Consider the following 20,972-nt stretch of genomic DNA (forward strand, 5'->3'; position numbering starts at 1 on the left):
TCATCATATCTTGCAACATTTGATTTGAACAAAAACATAAATAAGTCAAAATCATGTTCATGTCCATTTGTTTCACCAAAATGAAATGTATCTTTGAATGGGTAATATGTTGACTAAAGCCCATGTAGTGAAACATCAAGAACAGTAGCCATGAAGCACCCCCTCATGTGCATTTTACCAGTAGGACTATGGTCTCATGAGTCTTCTCAAGTACCCCCTGTGGATAGGGCAAGTACCACCAGGGGTTCTAGTATCGCTGTTTGAGACCACTGATCTAAGCACGTAGCCTACATCCCCTCAACTCAAATACTAGGATATTGAGGTACAGTAGATACATAACACACAGCTAGCTATCTTCTGCCATTTAGGTAGAGAGTATAAACACTGTGTACACAAACTATTAAGAACACTTGACATAGACTGACCAGGTGAATACAGGCAAAAGCTATGATCCCTTACTGATGTCACCTGTTAAATCCACTTCAAATCAGTGTAAGGGGAGGAGACAGGTAAAAAAAAAAAGGATTTTTAAGACTTGACACAATTGAGACCTGGATTGTGTATGTGTGCCATTCAGAGGGTGAATGGGCAAGACAAAATATTTAAGTGCCTTTGAACGGGGTAAGGTGCCAGGCGCACCAGTTTGAATGTGTCAAGAACTGCAACACTGCTGGGCTTTTCACGCTCAAGAATGGTCCACCACCCAAAGGACATCCAGTCAACTTGACACAATCGTGGGAAGCACTGGAGTCAATATGGGCCCTGTGGAATGCTTTCGACACCTCATAGAGTCCATACCCTGAGGAATTTAGGCTGTTCTGAGGGTTTTGTACACACAGTAGTACAATACAGCACAATTAGACATAATGTTTCCTTTCTTTTCAAACTACAGTGCATTTAAGCAAGTATTCAGACCCCTTCACTTTATCCACATTTTGTTACGTTACAGCCTCATTCTAAAATGGATGTAATTGCCCCCCCCCCCCCCAATGTACACACAATACATCATAATGACAAAGCAAAAACAGGATTAGAAATATCACCTTTACATAAGTATTCAGACCCTTTACTCAGTACTTTGTTAAAGCATCGTAGGCAGCAATTACAGCCTCATGTCTTCTTGGGTATGACGCTACATGCTTGGCACACCTGTATTTGAGGAGTTACTCCCATTCTTCTCTGCAGATCCTCTCAAGCTCTGTCAGGTTGGATGGGGAGCGTCACTGCACAGCTATTTTCAGGTCTCTCCAGAGATGTTCAATAGGGTTCAAGTCCGGGCTCTGGCTGGGCCACTCAAGAACATTCAGAGACCTGGCCCGAAGCCAATCCTGCGTTGTCTTGGCTGTGTGCTAAGGGTCATTGTCTTGTTGGAAGGTGAACCTTCGCCCCAGTCTGAGGTCCTGAGAGCTCTGGAGCAGGTTTTCACCAAGGATCTCTGTACTTTGCTCCATTCCTCTTTCCCTCAATCCTGACAAGTCTCCCAGTCCCTGCCACTGAAAAAAATCCCACAGCATGATACTGCCACCACCGTGCTTCACCGTAGGGATGGTATTGGCCAGGTGATGAGCGGTGCCTGGTTTCCTCCAGACATGACGCTTGGCATTCAGGCCAGAGAGTTCAATCTTGGTTTCATCTAACCAGAGAATCTTGCTTCTCATTGGCCTGAGAGTCCTTTAGGTACCTTTTGTCATAGTCTAAACGGGCTGTCATGTGCCTTTTACTGAGGAGTGTCTTCCGTCTGGCCACACTACCATAATGGCCTGTTTGGTGGAGTGCTGCAGAGATGGGAGAACCTTGCAGAAGGACAACCATCTCCACAGAGTAACTCTGGAGCTGTCTGATTGACCATTGGGTTCTTGGTCACCTCCCTGACCAAGGCTCTTCTCCCCTGATTGTTCAGTTTGGCAAGGCAGCCAGCTCTAGGAAGTCTTGGTGGTTCCGATCTTCTTCCATTTAAGACTGATGGAGGCCACTGTATTCTTAGGGACCTTCAATGTCGCAGAAATGTTTTGGTACTCTTCCCCAGATCTGTGTCTCGACAGAATCTTGTTTCGGAGCGCTACGGGCAATTCCTTCGACCTCATGGCTTGGTTTGTGCGCTGACAATCATTGCCAACTGTGGCATCTTATATCGATAGGTATGTGCCTTTCCAAATCATGTCCAATCAATTGAATTTACCACAGGTGGACTCCAATCAAGTGGTATAAACATATCAAGGACAATAAATGGAAACAGGATACACCTGAGCTCAATTTGGAGTCCCATAGCAAAGGGTCTGAATAGTTATGTAAATAAGGTATCTGTTTTTTATTTTTAAAACATTTGCAAAATGTCATTATGGGGTTTTGTGTGTATATTGCTGAAGATGTTCATTTATTTAATACATTTTAGAATAAGGTTGTAACGTAACAAAATGTGGAAAAAGTCAATACTTTCCAAATGCACTGTATATAGAGATGTAGAATCTTAAGTTGAGCCAGTTTTCTACAGCAGGAAAATAACCCTGCAGAAACAGGAAATGTGAATTATTATGTTGATTATAATTGACCTTTTCACATGTACCAACAAACGTGTGTGATCATTCTACAGTGGTCCTTGCAGCATACACTCAAACCCGTATGATAAGAACGCTTATTTAGAACATTCAGTTTCAGTTTCAGCAGTCAGCATTTGAGCTAGCCACACTGTTTTTTCACAGAAACATTTTGCACAAACACAGTCCTTACAAAGTTATGTCCTGAATGCGACCAGTTTATTTTTGGATGCAATGTTCATTCATTCACAGACGTAGCGACAGCACACACAATCAACCAAACCGGAAAATGTAGGCTACATGAGTCCTAGTGCTAGTGCTAACTGAGGAAAGATTGATGTATTTAGATAACTCTCGGCTGTCAGAAACCACAATATGAATTAGCTAATAGCAATTACTATTTGTAATTCATCACATCACGGGTGAGCTTACCATTGATCTAAATAATTGAGTAAAACACTTTCTAGTAATCAAAAGTAATTCAGTGGTTCCTCCTTTAAAAGTTGCAAGCTCACACCACGGGACTTAGAGGTACCCAACGTCACAGCTTCATTGCTCCAGACCACGAGGTAGAGCACTCAATATGCATTTGGGTCCCAATATTTTTACATGGCCAATCATATCGAGTGGTTACAATGACGAATTTGACTCCAGACACCCGTCCATGGTGACTTTCTTCAGCAAAGATGGCTGACAAAACACAATTGGGGAAGCAAATGTAAGTAGTTATAACGTCATAACGAGTCAAGCAAAACATTTACAACTGAGAGGAAAATGTTAGTTCATGTAGAGACCAACTATTGTGTATATTTTTTGGTCATAAAGTAAATTATGAAAATCACTATTTAGCGATATCAGTCATATCCAATACCAGGTGTATCAAACTTCATTATTTGAACGACGCTGTGCCTTCATGTATGTATTACAATTATACACTTCAACAGTATTTACCACTCTTGCTCCTGGGACATCAATGATTACACATTGTAACTATGCAATAGACTAGAAACCTGATTTAAGTAAAGGCTGATTTGTAATTCATATATACAGAATAAAAAACAGTACATCCTGCCAGCACGCCCACAAGCGTGCTGAATGACGCGTGGAAAAGAGCGAAGAACGAGATGGGAGTAACAATCCAGTATATTTTCTCTGAGACCGGCATAATAATGTAATGAAACAAGCAGGAAGCAGGTTTTGAACCCTCAACATTCTAGCCCTATGTCCAGCAAGCTATCGATTGTGCCCAAATGTATTAATTGGGGTTGTGGCCAATTGTGGCTAAAAACACTATCAATTGTAATCTTTAACATGTGGAAAGGGGGAAAAGTGTTATTATTAGTTTTTCACAAGCGTAGCAGGATAGGCTATTAGCTGAAAAATAGATTATTCAACCTTTACTAAAGAATTGTCTAATAGCCAAGCTAGGTATGAACCCCCCGCCCCCCAACTTGAGCTACAGTTGAAGTCGGAAGTCACTAAAAATAATTTTTCAACCACTCCATACATTTCTTGTTAATAACAAAATATAGTGTTGGCAAGTCAGTTTGGACATCTACTGTGTGCATGTCACAGGGATTTTTCCAACAATTGTTTACAGACAGATTATTTCATTTATAATTCACTGTATCACAATTCCAGTGGGTCAGAAGTTAACATACACTAAGTTGACAATGCCTTTAAGAACAAATTCTTATTACAAGGACATCCTACTCCTTCATCATGCCCTGCGGGGATTCTTTAGCTAAATAGCCCAGTATTGTACAGCCGACCGTCATGTTGTACAGCGCCATATTTTCCATTCCAGCAAGTACCAGTCAAAAGTTTGGACATACCTACTCATTCCAGGATTGTTCTATATTTTTACTATTTTCTACATTGTAGAATAATAGTGAAGACATCAAAACTATGAAATAACAGATATGCAATCAGTTAAGAACAAATTCTTATTTACAAATTCTTATCTACTCCTTTGACAAGTTGACAAGTTGAAACATAGCCTGTACCTGCTGTTTTGACTTTCTCTCTCTCCCCCTTTTTCTCTGCCCTGATTAAAACTTCTGGTGTGTAACAGTCTCATCAAGTCAATCTGCGTGACTAGTGTTAGCCGGGGCCTTATGGTAATGCAGGCAGGATAATCTGGTCATGGCAGTAATGTCATTACATTCACTAATGTGTCCCTAGATCCCCAGGCCCACTACGAGGAAGGACAGCCAGCCAGAGCCTTCAAAACAAACTGTTGCCTAAAATGATTGGAGATAAACTAGTCCTTGTATCTTCAATTCAGCTACTGTATAGACAACAGCCTGGAAATGAATACCAAAAAGATTCCAAATCAAACTAAATAATTTGTATCAAAATAGATCTATGACATCTGATCATCCTGAGGCAACACAACCATTTAAAATGGACAAAAAAAATGTGTCAAGCTGAGTGGGGGTCAGCCATTTTAATTCCCAAAGTCAAAAGTGGAATTGACCCCAACGACCCATATTCAAGTCCCTGTTGTGTCATTCTAAAACTAGTCTGACAGTTGCCACCAAACAAAGAGAGAGAGAGAGCTAACACCGTCCTCTTCAAGTTCCAGGAGGATCCCCTCCACTAAAACCTGTTGAAATGTTTGTTCACCACAATAACAAGTAGCCCTCATCTGTCTGGCTGTCAGACCTGGGTTCAAATACTATTTGAAATCAATTCATATACTTTAGCTGTGCTTGATTGAGTTTGCCTGGTGCAATGGAACCAATTAAATAGCTGTAGAAGAACAATGCAAACTCTGTCCATCTGGCACCAAAGGCAGGCTCATGCAAATGCTAAAAGTATTTGAAAGATTTCAAATAGTATTTGAACCCGGGTCTGCTGACACCTGGCAGGGCAGAGCCGCCTTAGGGCTCCAGTTACAAGGCAGAGACGGCAGCAGGAGATTTACACTGTGCAGCTGGAGGCGTGAAACACACCCTGCAGTCATTGTGGACCTAGAGGCCCTGAGTGGATCTCATGGCCATGGCATTTGGCCTTGGCTTTTTCTAAAACAGTTACCCAACACGTGTGATACTGATTAACATTACGACGAGTGGCAAATACGAGTGGGAAATACAGGCCATTGCTTTTTCATGACAATATACAGTATACTGTACGATACGTATTTTTAATGCTGATGAATATAAGGTGTTTGTAAATAGTATTAATAATAGGGGTCCCCCAAGGTTGACCAACCCTGGATCATGGCCTATTCAGATGGTTCATGGATAGTAGGATACAACAGTGCAACCTAAATGTAAACATTAAAAAAGATAGCACAGAGCTTAAAATTGCTTACCTCTTGCAGATAGCTTTTTAGTGTTGATTATTTTGGCGGCATATTCCTGTCCAGTACACAGCTTGACACATCTGCGCACCACTGAAAAGGCTCCCCTGTAAACAAAGAGAAAAGGAACAGGACATCCGGTCAGACATATAATGATTAGATTAAGCTAATCATGTAAACTTTAATTAACTAGGAAGTCGGGGCACCACGTAAAGTTTTTATAGTCTCTATTTCTCTTCAGATATGTTTTATCTTATCGAGTACAGTCTTCTATTAATTATTATTAATCTTTACCTCATTAGTCTCATTCCAAATGTAGTAAAATTCTTGGTTATCTGCACGAATCCTAGTTTCCATAATGAATCAGCAATATACAAATTGGCTTAATTATTTATTTACTAATTAATTAAATAATCACAGAAATGCATCACAAACAAACAGTAGATATTAGTTACTAACAATGATAGAAAAGCCCGTAGTGGGCTAAGCCGATATGACGGCTTGGTAGTCAAAGGAAATGGGTGGGGACTGAGAAAGAGCGGGAAAAACAAAATGGATTCACTACACAAAGTTTATAATTATATTGATTGAAATGCTAATCCTTTGTCCATGAACGGCCGGCCGCTCATTGAGAATAATTGCAATGTATATATATTTATATAATTGTCTTCTCTGTTGAAATCCTCGATTGTCCTGTAGGGTTTATCAGTCTCTGGTTAACTTTCCCAGAAGACACAATGTATTTGGTGACTGTAGATGGTTAGAATGGATGCTTCAGAGTACCATTCAGAAATGTTCTCATAGAATAGATGCTTCATCGGTTGTCTCTATTCTCGTTCTAGACGTACGTAATGTCTAGGTGCAGACTAGTAATTATACATCTAAGATTTTCTCTTATTCTGTAGTGATGTATAGTCTCAGAGATTAACCATTTCCAGCCGTGTAGCCAAATCTCCACGTGGTATGGTCTTGTCCTTTGGTAGACTTGGAGTGCCAACTATTTCAACGTCAGCTGCATGTTTTCTACTCTGGTGCACATTTCTTCAGGAGAGGGTTTTATCCTTGGTCAAAGAAGGTGTGGTTCTATGACGCTAATCTGATGTCTGGGCTCACGGGGGTGTGGCCACTGACTAGTTAATCTTTATATGAAAATCCATACTCTCATTTAGAAGGTGAATATCACATTACATATTTTCACAAATAGTTTCATGTTTAATCACATACGTTTCACAATATTTAGATGTAAACCTGACAGCTGGGACATTTACACTTTAAGAGATATCGTTATGTGTGTTTCCTGTCCTTCATGAGATCACCAAATGAAACACACTCATCATAACTGTCCCTTAACTGTCCACGGACCATTCCCACATTCTCAGAAGTGGAAATATTGTTTCATTCTCCCATTTTGGGGATTTAGGAGTTTGGCCAAGTCTCTCTTTGTTCTGGTAGACTCTCTCAATACTGCATGGCAGTTTCTACCAGGTATTTATGACCTGTCATAACGTCATAAAACTGTGAAGAGAGAGAGAGAGAGAGAGAGAGAGAGAGAGAGGAGGGGGGGCTGTGATCCTCCCCCCCAGGGCACATCATGACAGTGTATAACATTAACATTGCTATGAAGGAGCCATAGTTTCTCTGAATGTTATACTGTTATAATGTATTTTCTAATATCATTTTCTGCCAGCACAGCAGTGTGTCTGCCTTCTGTCCTTGGCTGGCGTGCTATTGGTGGTAATAGAATATACTATAAGTCTGGATAATAGGTTCCCCTGAGGTTCCCACCACAAAGTCAGCAAACACTGTCAGATCAGTGTGTGAGTGTGACACGTGAGAAGGTAAAAACACAAAAGCATGTGTTGTTTTTTGATTGTTGTTGTTTTTTAAACCAAGTTTGCCCGCTTTTCATGTCAATATTACTGAAGTATGAAAATCCACGTTCAAAAAGAATCAGAGCAGTTTAGTTACAAATATTTGCTTTATCAGTTTGAACTAAATCAAACTGTACTAACTGCACCAGTTCACAACATTCCTTTCTCCTTCAAATCAAATGTTATTAGTCACATGAGCCGAATACAACAGTGAAATGCTTACTTACGAGCCCCTAACCAACAATGCAGTTTAAAAAAATATGGATAAGAATAAGAAATAAAAGTAACAAGTATTTAAAGAGCAGCAGTAAAATAACAATAGCGAGACTATATACAGTGGTGTACCGGTACAGAGTCAATGTGCGGGGGCACCGTTTAGTTGAGGTAATATGTACATGTAGGTAGAGTTACTATGCATAGATGATAACAACAGAGAATAGCAGCAGTGTAAAAGAGGGGGAGAGGGGGGGGGGGCAATGCAAATAGTCTGGGTAGCCATTTGATTAGATGTTCAGGAGTCTTATGGCTTGAGGGTAGAAGCTGTTTAGAAGCCTCTTGGACCTAGACTTGGCGCTCAGGTACCACTTGCTGTGCGGTAGCAGAGAGGACAGTTTATGACTAGGGTGGCTGGCGTTTTTGACCATTTTTAGGGCCTTCCTCTGACACCGTATAGAGGTCCTGGATGGCAGGAAGCTTGGCCCCAGTGATGTACTGGGCCGTACGCACTACCCTCTGTCGTGCCATACCAGACAGTGATGCAACCAGTCAAGATGCTCTTGATGGTGCAGCTGTAGAACTTTTTGAGGATCTGAGGACCCATGCCAAATCTTTTCAGTCTCCTGAGGGGGAATAGGTTTTGTTGTGCCCTCTTCACGACTGTCTTGGTTTGCATGGGCCATGTTAGTTTATTGGTGATGTGGACACCAAGGAACTTGAAGCTCTCAACCTGCTCCACTGCAGCCCCGTCGATGAGAATGGGGGGCGTGCTTGACGTTATCACTGATATTACACCGTTTGGAAAAACAAACAATTCAACAACACATCCATAAGGAGGACCGAGTGAAGCCCACACTCCTTGCATGTCTTCCCTGCCTTGAGCACAGCTGGTTTGTGTGTGCAGGTGGGCTAGGCAGAGCTCCCAGCTACCAGAGTCAATATCTTAACACAGACCTCTTTATTTTTTCCTGTATCTCTCTGAAGAGACGTTAAAGTGATTTATCTTGTCAGCCGACTGGGGCATGGAGGGGTGGAGGGGGATGGGGGCCGTGTGGCCTTTCCCCTCCTCTTCTGGGCCACTCGCACCTCGCCCCGCATAGCTGGAATGACTGAAGGCTGCTGGGAAATCAGAAAGCTACACAGTCAGTGCACGTAATGGGGCCTGGTAGAGACACATGGACGAGCACACACACACACACCCTACATATAATGGAGAGAGACACACTGAGAGACACACGTTTTACTCTTTTTCATTTTTCACACACACACACACACACACACACACACACACGCACACACTTATTTGAGACTCACAGACACCACAACCAACAACAACTGCGCCTGGAAAGTTCACACTCGGCCAGGTCTCTTTTTGGGAGGCTTAAACACACCACAGAGAGAAACAGCATAGGCCTATGTAGCCTTTTCCATAAGACAGTTAGAAAGCTACAAGATAATGGACGTGAATATTATTATTATTATTATTATTTTTTAATAGTTTGACACCCTGTTTGTAAGCTTTGAAAAAAATATAAATCTAAACCGTTTATCTTTTCCAGTGATGAAGACATGGATGTCTCATGATATGGAGAGGTATGCAAAATGGGTGAACTGAATGTTTTGGCATTCAGGTCCAAAATGTCACTTTCTAAGCACTTCTAATATGTATGGAAGGTTGAGTTCAAATCAAAAGGGGATGCTGTCAAAAAGGGATTGAATTAAAAGCAACACTACAGTCAAAACTCAAGTAGAAATGATGCCCCAATATTAAAAATCTGTTATACTAAATTAAGTGCACTTCAATATAGTCCACATGGAGAATTCAATAAATCAGATTTTTTATTTAATTAAAGGGTTGATAAAAGTGCCAAAATTCAGCATTTTGACAACCCTGTGTCACTTTTAGGAAGAGTTCAGTCAAATGAATCCAAAGATTACTACATTTCCCCATCATTGTAAAGGCCTAGTGATTTTGCTGTTTCGACAAAGTAATTTCAGAAGATTATTATTTGTATTCATGTGATTAGCGCAAACATTTTACCCCTTTAAAATAACATACCATTCCCACAAGATAAATTATTCACAGCAGGTGGGTCATCATTTGGGTCTTCTGAACAGTATGGTGGAAAATGAAGTTCTCTTTTTTTGGTCTATTTAATTTTTTTTAATCATCTTTGACTGTGTTGGTCAAACACATCAACTAGGGCTGGGCGGTAAAATCAATATCAATAATTATACAGGTAATTACTTCCCTCAATATCGATATAAAAACATTTAGAATCATTTTCGATAATGTCGATATAGAATAATTAGGTACAGCAGTCCATTTGACCTCTGACACAGCAGGAACGTGTGGAGAAGTGACAATATGCACGTGGAGAGGTATACGCCCACTAAAAAACACTTAGCACCTCGAGTGATGGAGTAGCCACTATTAATCACGAAAAATGAGTGATGTAGGCGAAAACAGTGGCAGTGATAGCCATGGAGAAGGAGAAGCTTCCAACGAAGAAATTATTGATAAAAAGGGTTAAACTGTTTCAGTCATTTGGAAGTGGTTTGGCTTTTTGAAGTCCGTCAAAAAGCAGAGCAATGTTCGGTGCAAATTGTGCCGTAGATGGCTGGCTACGAAGTCTGGTAATACGACAAACCTATTTCAACATCTGAAGCAAAATCACTCTTTGGAACATGGAGGAAGTTTGAGTTTGTGCCATGGTATTGAAAGACGTCCCTCAAGCACCAGCCAATCTAGGGATGTTTGCCCGAAGCAGTCAACGTTTATGCACTACAAGCAAACACCGAGAAGACAAAGACATCACAAATGCTATTATGCATTGCATTGCTAAGGACATGCTACCAATTAGCACAGTCGAAAAGGAAGGTTTCAAGATGCTTATCAATTTAATTGACCACAGGTACGTGCTCCCTGGCCGCAAACATGGAACAATTTTCCTTCAAATATAAATGTATTTAACCAGGCAAGTCAGTTAAGAACAAATTCTTATTTACAATGACGGCCTATCGGGGAACAGTGGGTTAACTGCCTTGTTCAGGGGTAGAACGACAGATTTTTACCTTGTCAGCTCAGGCATTCGATCTATCAACCTTTCGGTTACTGGTCCAACGCTCTAACCACGGTTTGTTCAGGCATTCTTGAGTTTGAAGAAGACATACACCTTTTAAACACTATTTGATTAATATCGTGATAATTATCGAATGGAAATATATAGATATTGTGATAATTTATTTGCCATATCGCCCAGCCCTAAAACATATAAATAATTCCTAATTTGATGAACACCATGTGTTCCCATGCTCTTCACCACATGAGTAATGGCCGATCTTCACCTAAAACCTCAACCCTCTTATTGTCAACCCTGTTAGAGGCCTAATGGTAACTTTATCAGGTTGACATTATGTTAGTTTAAAATGTACAAGGGATACTTAAAGAAATACTAAGAAAAAAAAATGTAAATCACAAACATGCGTTTATTAAATAATAGTTGGGAAGTTACATACAGTTGAAGTCGGACGTTTACATACACCTTTTTCACAATTCCTGATATTTAATCCTAGTAAAAATTCCCTGTCTTAGGTCAGTTAGGATCACCACTTCATTTTAAGAATGTGAAATGTCAGAATAATAGTAGAGAGAATGATTTATTTCAGCTTTGATATCTTTCATCACATTCCCAGTGGGTCAGAAGTGTACATACACTCAATTATTATTTGGTAGCATTGCCTTTAAATTGTATAACTTGGGTCAAAGATTTTGGGTAGCCTTTCACAAGCTCCCCACAATAAGTTGGATGAACTTTGGCCCATTCCTCCTGACAGAGCTGGTGTAACGGAATCAGGTTTGTAGGTCTCCTTGCTCGCACATGCTTTTTCAGTTTTGCCCACAAATTTTCCCTGAGATTGAGGTCAGGGCTTTGTGATGGCCACTCCAATACCTTGACTTTGTTGTCAATTTTGGAAGTATGCATGGGGTCATTGTCCATTTGGAAGACGCATTTGTGACCAAGCTTTAACTTCTTGACTGATGTCTTGAGATGTTGCTTCAATATATCCACATAATTTTCCATCCTCATGATGTAATTATTTTGTGAAGTGCACCAGTCCCTCCTGCAGCAAAGCACCCCCACAACATGATACTGCCACCCCCGTGCTTCACGGCTGGGATGGTGATCTTCGGCTTGCGAGCCTCCCCCCTTTTTCCTCCAAACAAAACGATGGTCATTATGGCCAAACAATTATATTTTTGTTTCATCAGACATTTCTCCAAAAAGTACAATCTTGGTCCCCATGTGCAGATGCAAACCGTAATCTGGCTTTTTTATGGCGGTTTTGGAGCAGTGGCTTCTTCCTTGTTGAGCGGCCTTTCAGGTTGTGCCAATATAGGACTCGTTTTACTGTGGATAGAGATACTTTTGTACCTGTTTCCTCCAGCATCTTCACAAGGTCCTTTGTTGTTGTTCTGGGATTGATATGCGCTTTTCGCACCAAAATACGTTCATCTCTAGGAGACAGAACACGTCTCCTTCCTGAGTGGTATGATGGCTTTGTGGTCCCATGGTGTTTATACTTGCGTACTATTGTTTGTACAGATGAACGTGGTACCTTCAGGCATTTGGAAATTGCTCCCAAGGATGAATCAGACTTGTGGAGGTCCACAATTTTTTTTCTCTGAGGTCTTGGTTGATTTCTTTTGATTTTCCCATGATAAAAAGCAAAGAGGCACTTAGTTGTAAGGTAGGCCTTAAAATACATCCACAGGTACACCTCCAATTAACTCAAATTATGTCAATTATCCTATCAGAAGCTTCTAAAGCCATGACATAATTTTCTGGAATTTTCCATGCTGTTTAAAGGCAAAGTCAACTTAGTGTATGTAAACTTCTGACCCACTGGAATTGTGATACAGTGAATTATAAGTGAAATAATCTGTCGGTAAACAATTGTTGAAAAACATACTTATGTCATGCACAAAGTAGATGTCCTAACCGACCTGCCAAAACTATAGTTTGTTAACAAGAAATGTATGGAGTGGTTGAAAAACGAGTTTTAATGACTCCAACCTAAGTGTATGTAAATTTCCGACTTCAACTGTAAGTGTCTGTAAGAGGGTTGACATATATTTTGGTACCGTATAAGTGCAGATCAAATAAAATATTCTTAGTTAACAGGATTTAATGCCTGAGATATTTTTTCTTCTTCTAAGTCTGTAGGCTAAACATATCCACCATGCAACTGAAATGTTGAAGCAAGGGATATTTTGAAGGGAATTTCTTAAAAAGTTTGCATGTCCAAAAAGCACCAATTTTGTGGAACGACCCAGCTAGAGCAGGCCTACGTAACAACCCACAGCAGCACTACAGTTAGAGCTACGGAAGGCAAGTCTGGTGGTTTACAATTTAGCTCCAACAGTGTAATTGCACATCCCAAAATAATCCACGGGTGCTGGACCTGAGTGAGAAAGGAAAGGAAGCACCCAGTATATGCAGCTCCTGTGCTTTATGACAAGGTTTCAGTGGGCTTATACTGTAGCTCAATGCTTTATATGCTCTGCGTTGGAGACATACAGTATAGACAGCTTTACAACACCATCCATGCTTTAGATGTTGGATTTAGTGTGGCAATAACCCCTAGAGTCTATTGACGCATTTGTCAATATAAATAACATAATAAAAAAATTAAACCAATCCTTCAGTTTATTGTTTTGGCTGCTTCTCAATCCACCACATCTGCCTATGGCGGCCTTCCACATCTGCCTATGGTGGCCTTCCACATCTGACTATGGCGGCCTTCCACATCTGACTATGGCGGCCTTCCACATCTGCGGTGGAAGATGGTTGAGCTACAACGGTGTTTGTCTCACGGAAATGGCTATAGGGGAGACTCTCACAAACACGATGGTGGTCTCGGTTTTGCTCTACGACCCCCCCAAAAGTGTCACGGGACTCGTCTGAAAGTAACTGGTACCCGGTTTATAAAATGAATGGAAGTATGGAGGTAGTTTTGTGCATACCCAAAAAAAGGGGTTAAATATGTGTATTAAAAATATTAATTTCCTGAGCTTTCCTGTAGCTCCTAGATATAGGACAGATACTCCAAAACCTTGTTTAAAAATATAAAAAAATATGCCTTTTATGAATGTGATATTCAATGTGTTTCTATGGGAATTGGTAGTAAAGGCCAAATTCAATATCTTAATAAAATAATTATTTTATATATATTTTTATACCTAAAGGGGTCCTAAATATACATGGTCATATTTATGTGGTAAAAACGATTGCCATTTAATGTGCCGGTGCGTCAACATTTCATCCAGTGATCCTAAAAGACTATGACCAAAAATATAGCTTAGTTTTCTTTATTTACTTACCCCATAGCCAGAATTAGCGTCGCTGCTAGTGAAACAATAGGAATGGTAGAGCCTATGGTAGGATGCTTAAAAAACCATGCCCAAATCCTCAGTCCCTTCAAACCAAATGGTATAGCAACACAAATACCATAACAAGTTTCACATATAGAATGTGGATATTATAGGAATTCTGGTATTTATAGAACGTTTCCTGTAAAATAACTATTTTCAGAGAATACACACCAATACTGCACTATGTGTACATATAGAGGGTAGCTGGTTTCTGAATTACAGTGAAGTATTCATACCACTGACAGACTTTTATGAGCAGTTTTGACTGCAACTAAGGTTAGAATGTTTGATTGATTAAAAACAAGTTGATTGATAAAGTCATGAAAAATAGGAAGAATTTAATAAACCACCGTTGGTGCTATGATGACAAATATACCTCTGTGGTCAAAATGACCCCAGTCGGTTGTATGAAGGTGAACCCAAGCAGGTGATCTGTCTATCTGGTCAAAATCACTCCAGTAGGTACCCCTTCGCCCTCTGGTAGTATGGATATTATGTCTCAAATAAATACTTTAGCATTTCTCTAGAAAGACTACCTTTTAGAGCATACACACCAATACAGCTCTGGGTGTAGATTCAGAACATATATGTGTTCTGTATTGCAGTTCTATCAAGCCTTTACAACATTGGCAGACGTTGTACACCATTGGCAGATTTTTATATGCACTTAAAATAAGGTTATTTTGGTTTTGAATACAGCCATATGATACGTGGTATAGAAAAGTACAATCTTAGGTGAGTACATGGAGAGCTATATCTCTGCAGATTATCTGTTTATCTGGTCGAAATCACTGTTACAGGTCCCCCTTCACCCTATGGTGGTACACACAAAATGTTTTCGAAAAGGGTTCTTCAGCTGTCCCCATAAGAGAACCATTTTTGGTTCCATGTAGAACCCTCTCTGCAAAGGATGAATGTTTAGAACCTGTAAGCAAAAATAGTTACTCAAAGGGGTTGTCCTATGGGGACAGCCAAATAACCCTTTTAGGTTCTAGATAGCACCTTCTTTTCTAAGAGTGTTTGGACAACATACACTGAGTATACAAAACATTAACAACAGATTTTTCCATGACAGACTGACCAGGTGAAAGCTATGATCCCTTATTGATGTCACTTGTTAAATCCACTTCAATCTGTGTAGATGAAGGGGAGGAGATTTTTAAGGATTTTTAAACCTTGAGACAATTGACACATGGATTGTGTTTGTGTGCCATTCAGAGGGTGAATGGGCAAGACAAAATATTTGAAAGCCTTTGAATGGGGAATGGTAGTAGGTGCCAGGCGCGCCAGTTTAAGTGTGTCAAGAACTGCAATGCTGCTGGGGTTTTCACGTTCAACAGTTTCCCGTATGTATCAAGAATGTCCACCACCCAAAGGACATCCATCCAGCCAACTTGACACAACTGTGAGTCAACAAGGGCCAGCATCCCTGTGGATTGATTTCAACACCTTGTAGAGTCCATACCACGACAAATTGATGCTGTTCTGAGGGTAAAAGAGGGGGGGGGGGGGGTTCAGCTTAATATTAAGAAGGTGTAGATTCAAAAAAAAGGTCCTATCTATCAAATTGCAATAGGTGGAATTGGTTGTTTTTGATAGCAAAACTACGGCTGGGCGGTATACCGTATTTTACTATATTCTTATTTTTTTAGTTAAGAACAAATTCTTATTTTCAATGACGGCCTAGGAACAGTAGGTTAACTGCCTGTTCAGGGGCGGAACGACAGATTTTGTACCTTGTCAGCTCAGGGATTTGAACTTGCAACCTTTCGGTTACTAGTCCAATGCTCTAACCACTAGGCTACCCTTCCGCCCCGGTATAGATGAACGGACCGGTTTGAGTTTTTACTTTACTTTCTATGATGATATTTCAATGTTTGGTTTGTTAAATGTGATACACAACTCCAGCACATATAATGTCTGTTTGTATAGTTTTACTCTGTTTGCTACTTCTCTCTCCTACGTCTCTACGTCTCTCTCCTGCTGCTGCATTCCGTTAACCTTCGCCCAGCCCTGCACCCTGTCACTCAAGAAGTGAGCCGTTGCTGGACCACAGAGTCACGAGCACTTTATAGATTACCATTAGCGGCTAACACAAATCATTTTAGCAATAAACAGGCAAACAGTCGTTTGCAGACAGTAAAGTACACACACTAATAGTGTAATTATAGAACGCTTGTGGAAATCAGCATGTCACCAACATTGCTGCATCCCTCTGACCATGCAGAGGGAACGTCAAGAAAGTAAGAAAGTGCTTGTGACTCCGTAATCTAGCAACTGCTCTCTTCTTGAGTGACAGATTTGTTGCCCATATCATGCAGCATGGTACAGTGTGGAAATGAAAGTAAAAGTGCAGGAAATGCAGAAATGTATGAAAATGCTGAAAATGATTTTTGGTTTGGAGTTGGATTGAACAGTATAAATGGAAAAAGACCCATTGAAATTACTTATAATTTATGTGTTGCCACATTAGGGTCAGAGGATACTCCGAAAGCATATTTAGAACTTTTAGTATTCAAAAACATAAAATAACATCAAAATTATAGATATTTTGTCCATATCTCCCAGCCCTAACAGAAACACTAAACAATGATTTAGAATGTTCAATTGATTAAAAACAAGTTGATTGACAAAGTCAATTTAATAAACCACTGTTGGGCTATGATGACAAATATACCTCTGTGGTCAAAATGACCCCAGTCGGTTGTATGAAGGTTAACAAAAGTCCCCCCGGGAAGAACATACTGCTAAAGGTAGTTTGTGTCTATGAATGGGCTACTGACATAATATGCATCAAACTCAGAGGTTCAGGTTGTGAAAAAAACACATAAAAGTTAATTTGAGATTCATTTTCAATCGGCCTATCTCAACCGAATCTCATCGGTGAAAGAAACGTTCGCTCCCTGATTTGAATACTGCTAGGACTGCTTCTTGAGCTGCAAACAACAATTATCTGCAAATAAATGACAAAATCGTTTGAATTTGGTGAAACGTCCCTGCAGAAACATTAGTGGGGCGAGCATGTCATTCTGGTCCATGCTATTTATTTAAGTGCTTAAAAACATTCATTTCGAATTACAGCTTTAAAACTGCAACATTTTCTCTAAACCGCATGGCAAAATGTGTAAAATAGCATGAGATTAGCAATGAAACTGCACATTTTTCTCTGCGGGGGCTTGCTCGAAAGTTGCAGCGCAGCAAGACACCAAACAGCCGCCCCATTTATATACAGCTCAAAATGTCAGTCTCCCGGACCGCTACCTGTGGTTGTTGCCTTCTGATAGGGTGATAAGGGGGAGCCAGGGAGAGAGAGCTCGCAAACCAAAGCAATATTACCCAATGCCTATGGAGAGCTTTGTTTAGACGCATTGACCAACTATTGCCATAATATTTTAAGAGCGCAGGGAACAAGAATCTCGTGTGTGTGTGTGTGTGTGTGTGTGTGTGTGTGTGTGTGTGTGTGTGTGAAGAGACAGCGTATTTTGAGCGAGCTGTCACCCTTGCCTTGCGCCGCTGTCACCCCGAAAAAGACCACCGCAACAACACAAACCCGCATCCACACCCACGCAAACGACAAGTCAGCGACTGCAAATTACCAAAACAAACATGCTTACTTTCCCAGCTCTTCATATAGCTGAAATTCGTCCGTGAATCGTGTACAGGTTGTCGCAGCCATGTCTCCGTATCTCGTGCTTCTCTCACGGCTGCTCCTTTGCTTGATATGATCCTCCTAGCCAAATTCTTCTCAAAATACGAGTGCTCTTTCTGCGCTGCAGGCGACTCAAAGATAACCTATCGGCTGCCGTATAAGGGTATGGTTGTGTGCGTCTCGGGTGGTTGTTTACTCTCGTCTCCCCCACTATTTTTCTACTGTAGTGTACTGTATCGTTCCTCACCAGTTCACTCGACTGTGCAAAGCGAAGCGCTCCAAAGCCCTATAGCTCGATCTGCTCAGCGCTGCCCTCGATTGGGCGCTGCGCTTAACTGCGTGCCTGGGTAACGTAATCGCGGCGCCAGTGCTTCCAAATAGGGACAAATGTAAGACCTAGGTTATTTGTGTTTTGCGTAAGGCGCATAATGTAGATTTCACTTCAGATATAAAACGTAATGACAATGTAGTACAAACAATAGCCTAATACATATAGTATGTTAACCCTCCTGCTGTGTTCCTGTCGAATTATAAATTCTCTCTGAACAATGTAGTTCGCTTAATATGATTGTCATGAAGTTCCATGACTTTGTCCACATAGGGCATCTGAACACACAATATAAAATTTGATGATTTTCATTACATTTTGTGTATTTTATTTCACCTTTGTACACCTGTGGTGTTCCCGGTCAAAAATGACCGATCATTAGAAATGAATGGGTGTGATTACTGTATAAAATTGAGTTCAGGCACATGCCCATTCATCAGATGGACACACTTCCTCTCCCAGACCCCCTCATGCATGTGTGTTTGAACACACACACACACACACACACACACACACACCTTCTTGGCTTCCATGGCAACCCCCACAGGAACCTTTCCCCAATAGAATCTTTCCCCCACGGGAACCACACCTGTTGGCATTCTCACAAACAATAGCAACATTGTTTCAATAATACATAGAACCTTTATCTGGTATATAAAGCTTTTTTGAGGCCTTGCTCACAATTCATTCTGTGGCAGCACAATAACCAAACGATATATATTGTATGTGAGGCTCTTGAGCATATCTTTAATCATGACACTTGTGAGGAGAAAGTCCTTGTTAAACTTTGACACAAAGTAGTGTGTGATAAATAGCACAATATATTTCATCTGAATATTTGTTACGAGTGCCTGGACACAGCCCTTAGAATTGGTATATTGGCCATATACCACAAACCCCCAAGGTGCCTTATTGCTATTATAAACTGGTTACCAACGTAATTAGAACAATAAAACTAAATGTTTTGTCATACCCGTGGTATACCATGGCCTTCAGCCATTCAGAATTCAGGGCTCAAAGCACCCAGTTTATAATTAAGCAATAATGCATGAGGGGGTGTGGTATATGGCCAATATACAACAAACCCCCAAGGTGCCTTCTTGCTATTATAAACTGGTTATCAACGTAATTAGAGCAGTAAAAATAAATGTTTTGTCATACCTGTGGTATACGGTCTGATATACCACGGCTGTCAGCCAATCAGCATTCAGGGCTCTAACCACCCAGTTTATAACGCAGTAATGCTGCTATGAAGTCATTTTAAAACAAATAATATCACATAAAACATTTTGTAGATATGTCGTTACAGTCAATGGATAGCCTGCAGGTGATTGTGGTGTGCAACACTTACAGTAAATCATGTTGCTGTCAAATAACTTCCTTTACACATGTTACAGGATGTGGTCCAAGGGCTGTGTGTCTGACTTGATAGAATACTGGAACAGTTTCATTCTGTTGTCACATTTCTAACCAAAGTGAGCTTAACCAGAGAGTTTAGAAAACCTCTACTATATTTGACAACTTGCATGATCCACATGGTCCACAACTAACCAAATCCTTATAAAGTTGTTTTTCCCATGGTTTTTCCCGTGGTTGTTTTTCCCGTGGTTAGCCAGCCTCCACTCACCATATGAGTCTCAAGCTAACATGAAAGAAAAGAAAGTGTTAGAAATAAATGGTAAATAATGTATTGTGTCATTTGATTCATTTTTTATTGTAAATAAGAATGTTTCTAAAAACCTTCTACATTAATGCGGATGCTACCATGGTTACGGATCATTCTGAATGAATCGTGAATAATGAGTGAGAAAGTTAGACACACAAATACAGTATCATTACCCCCCACCCCCACACATGCTAACCTCTGATTGTAATGCTGAGATGTTAGCATGTCTTGGGGTTATGATATTTGTGCGTCTAACTTTCTCACTCATCATTATTCACGATTCATTCAAAATTATCCGTAATCATGGTAGCATCCACATTAATGTAGACGTGTCAAACATATTCTTTCTTATTTACAATAAAAGTGACAATACATTATTTACCATTCATTTTTATTGGGCCCAACATAATCTGAAACACAACCAAAACAAACAGCAAATGCATCCAACAAATTTGTAGAGTCACAAGCTTGATGTAGTCATTGCATACTATGAATATGGGACCAAATACTTAACTTTAATACACAAGTGAAATTCCCAATACTTTTGGTCCCCTAAAAATGGGGGAACTATGTACAAAAAGTGCTGGAATTTCTAAATGGTTCACTCAATATGGACGAAAATACCCTCAAATTAAAGCTGACAGTCTGCACTTTAACCTCATTGTATCACCCAACATGTTGGAGTACAGAGCTAAAACAAAAAAATGTGCCACTGTCCCAATGCTTTTGGAGCTCACTGTATATAGTTTGATGTTGATTTATGTTAAATAATGTCTGTATAAATCAGTTTGATGCAAATCAGGATGGCTGTCCCATGTATTGATTCAATCTTTAAAGGGATAGTTCACCCAAATAACAAAAGGACATATTGGTTTCCTTTTGCTGTAAACAGTCTATGGACAAGGTATGACAGCAAATCCATGTTTTGGTTTCGTTTCACTGGCACTGTTTCCACATGCTAACGT

General features: G+C 40.3%; 1 protein-coding gene across 37 annotated transcripts in view; it reads right to left on the reverse strand.

Moving 5' to 3' along the window:
* The window catches only part of LOC139411206 (calcium/calmodulin-dependent protein kinase (CaM kinase) II beta 1), a 79,413-nt gene extending 61,063 nt beyond the window's left edge, over positions 1 to 18,350 (reverse strand). For 34 of the 37 annotated variants that reach the window (XM_071157176.1, XM_071157173.1, XM_071157175.1 and 31 more), the window contains exons 1-2: positions 17,979 to 18,263; positions 5,854 to 5,948 (exon numbers count right to left, since the gene is read on the reverse strand). In XM_071157176.1, coding sequence (XP_071013277.1) covers positions 5,854 to 5,948; positions 17,979 to 18,040 — 157 coding nt within the window. In that variant the 5' untranslated portion in view covers positions 18,041 to 18,263. Of the gene's footprint in view, positions 1 to 5,853; positions 5,949 to 17,978 lie in introns of all 37 variants that reach the window. The other 3 variants (XM_071157144.1, XM_071157143.1, XM_071157153.1) reach the window with 3 other exon arrangements.
* Between the last annotated feature and the right edge of the window lie 2,622 nt (positions 18,351 to 20,972).

Source organism: Oncorhynchus clarkii, chromosome 6 (genome assembly GCF_045791955.1).
Source record: "Oncorhynchus clarkii lewisi isolate Uvic-CL-2024 chromosome 6, UVic_Ocla_1.0, whole genome shotgun sequence".
In the NCBI taxonomy this organism is placed as follows: Eukaryota; Metazoa; Chordata; class Actinopteri; order Salmoniformes; family Salmonidae; genus Oncorhynchus; species Oncorhynchus clarkii.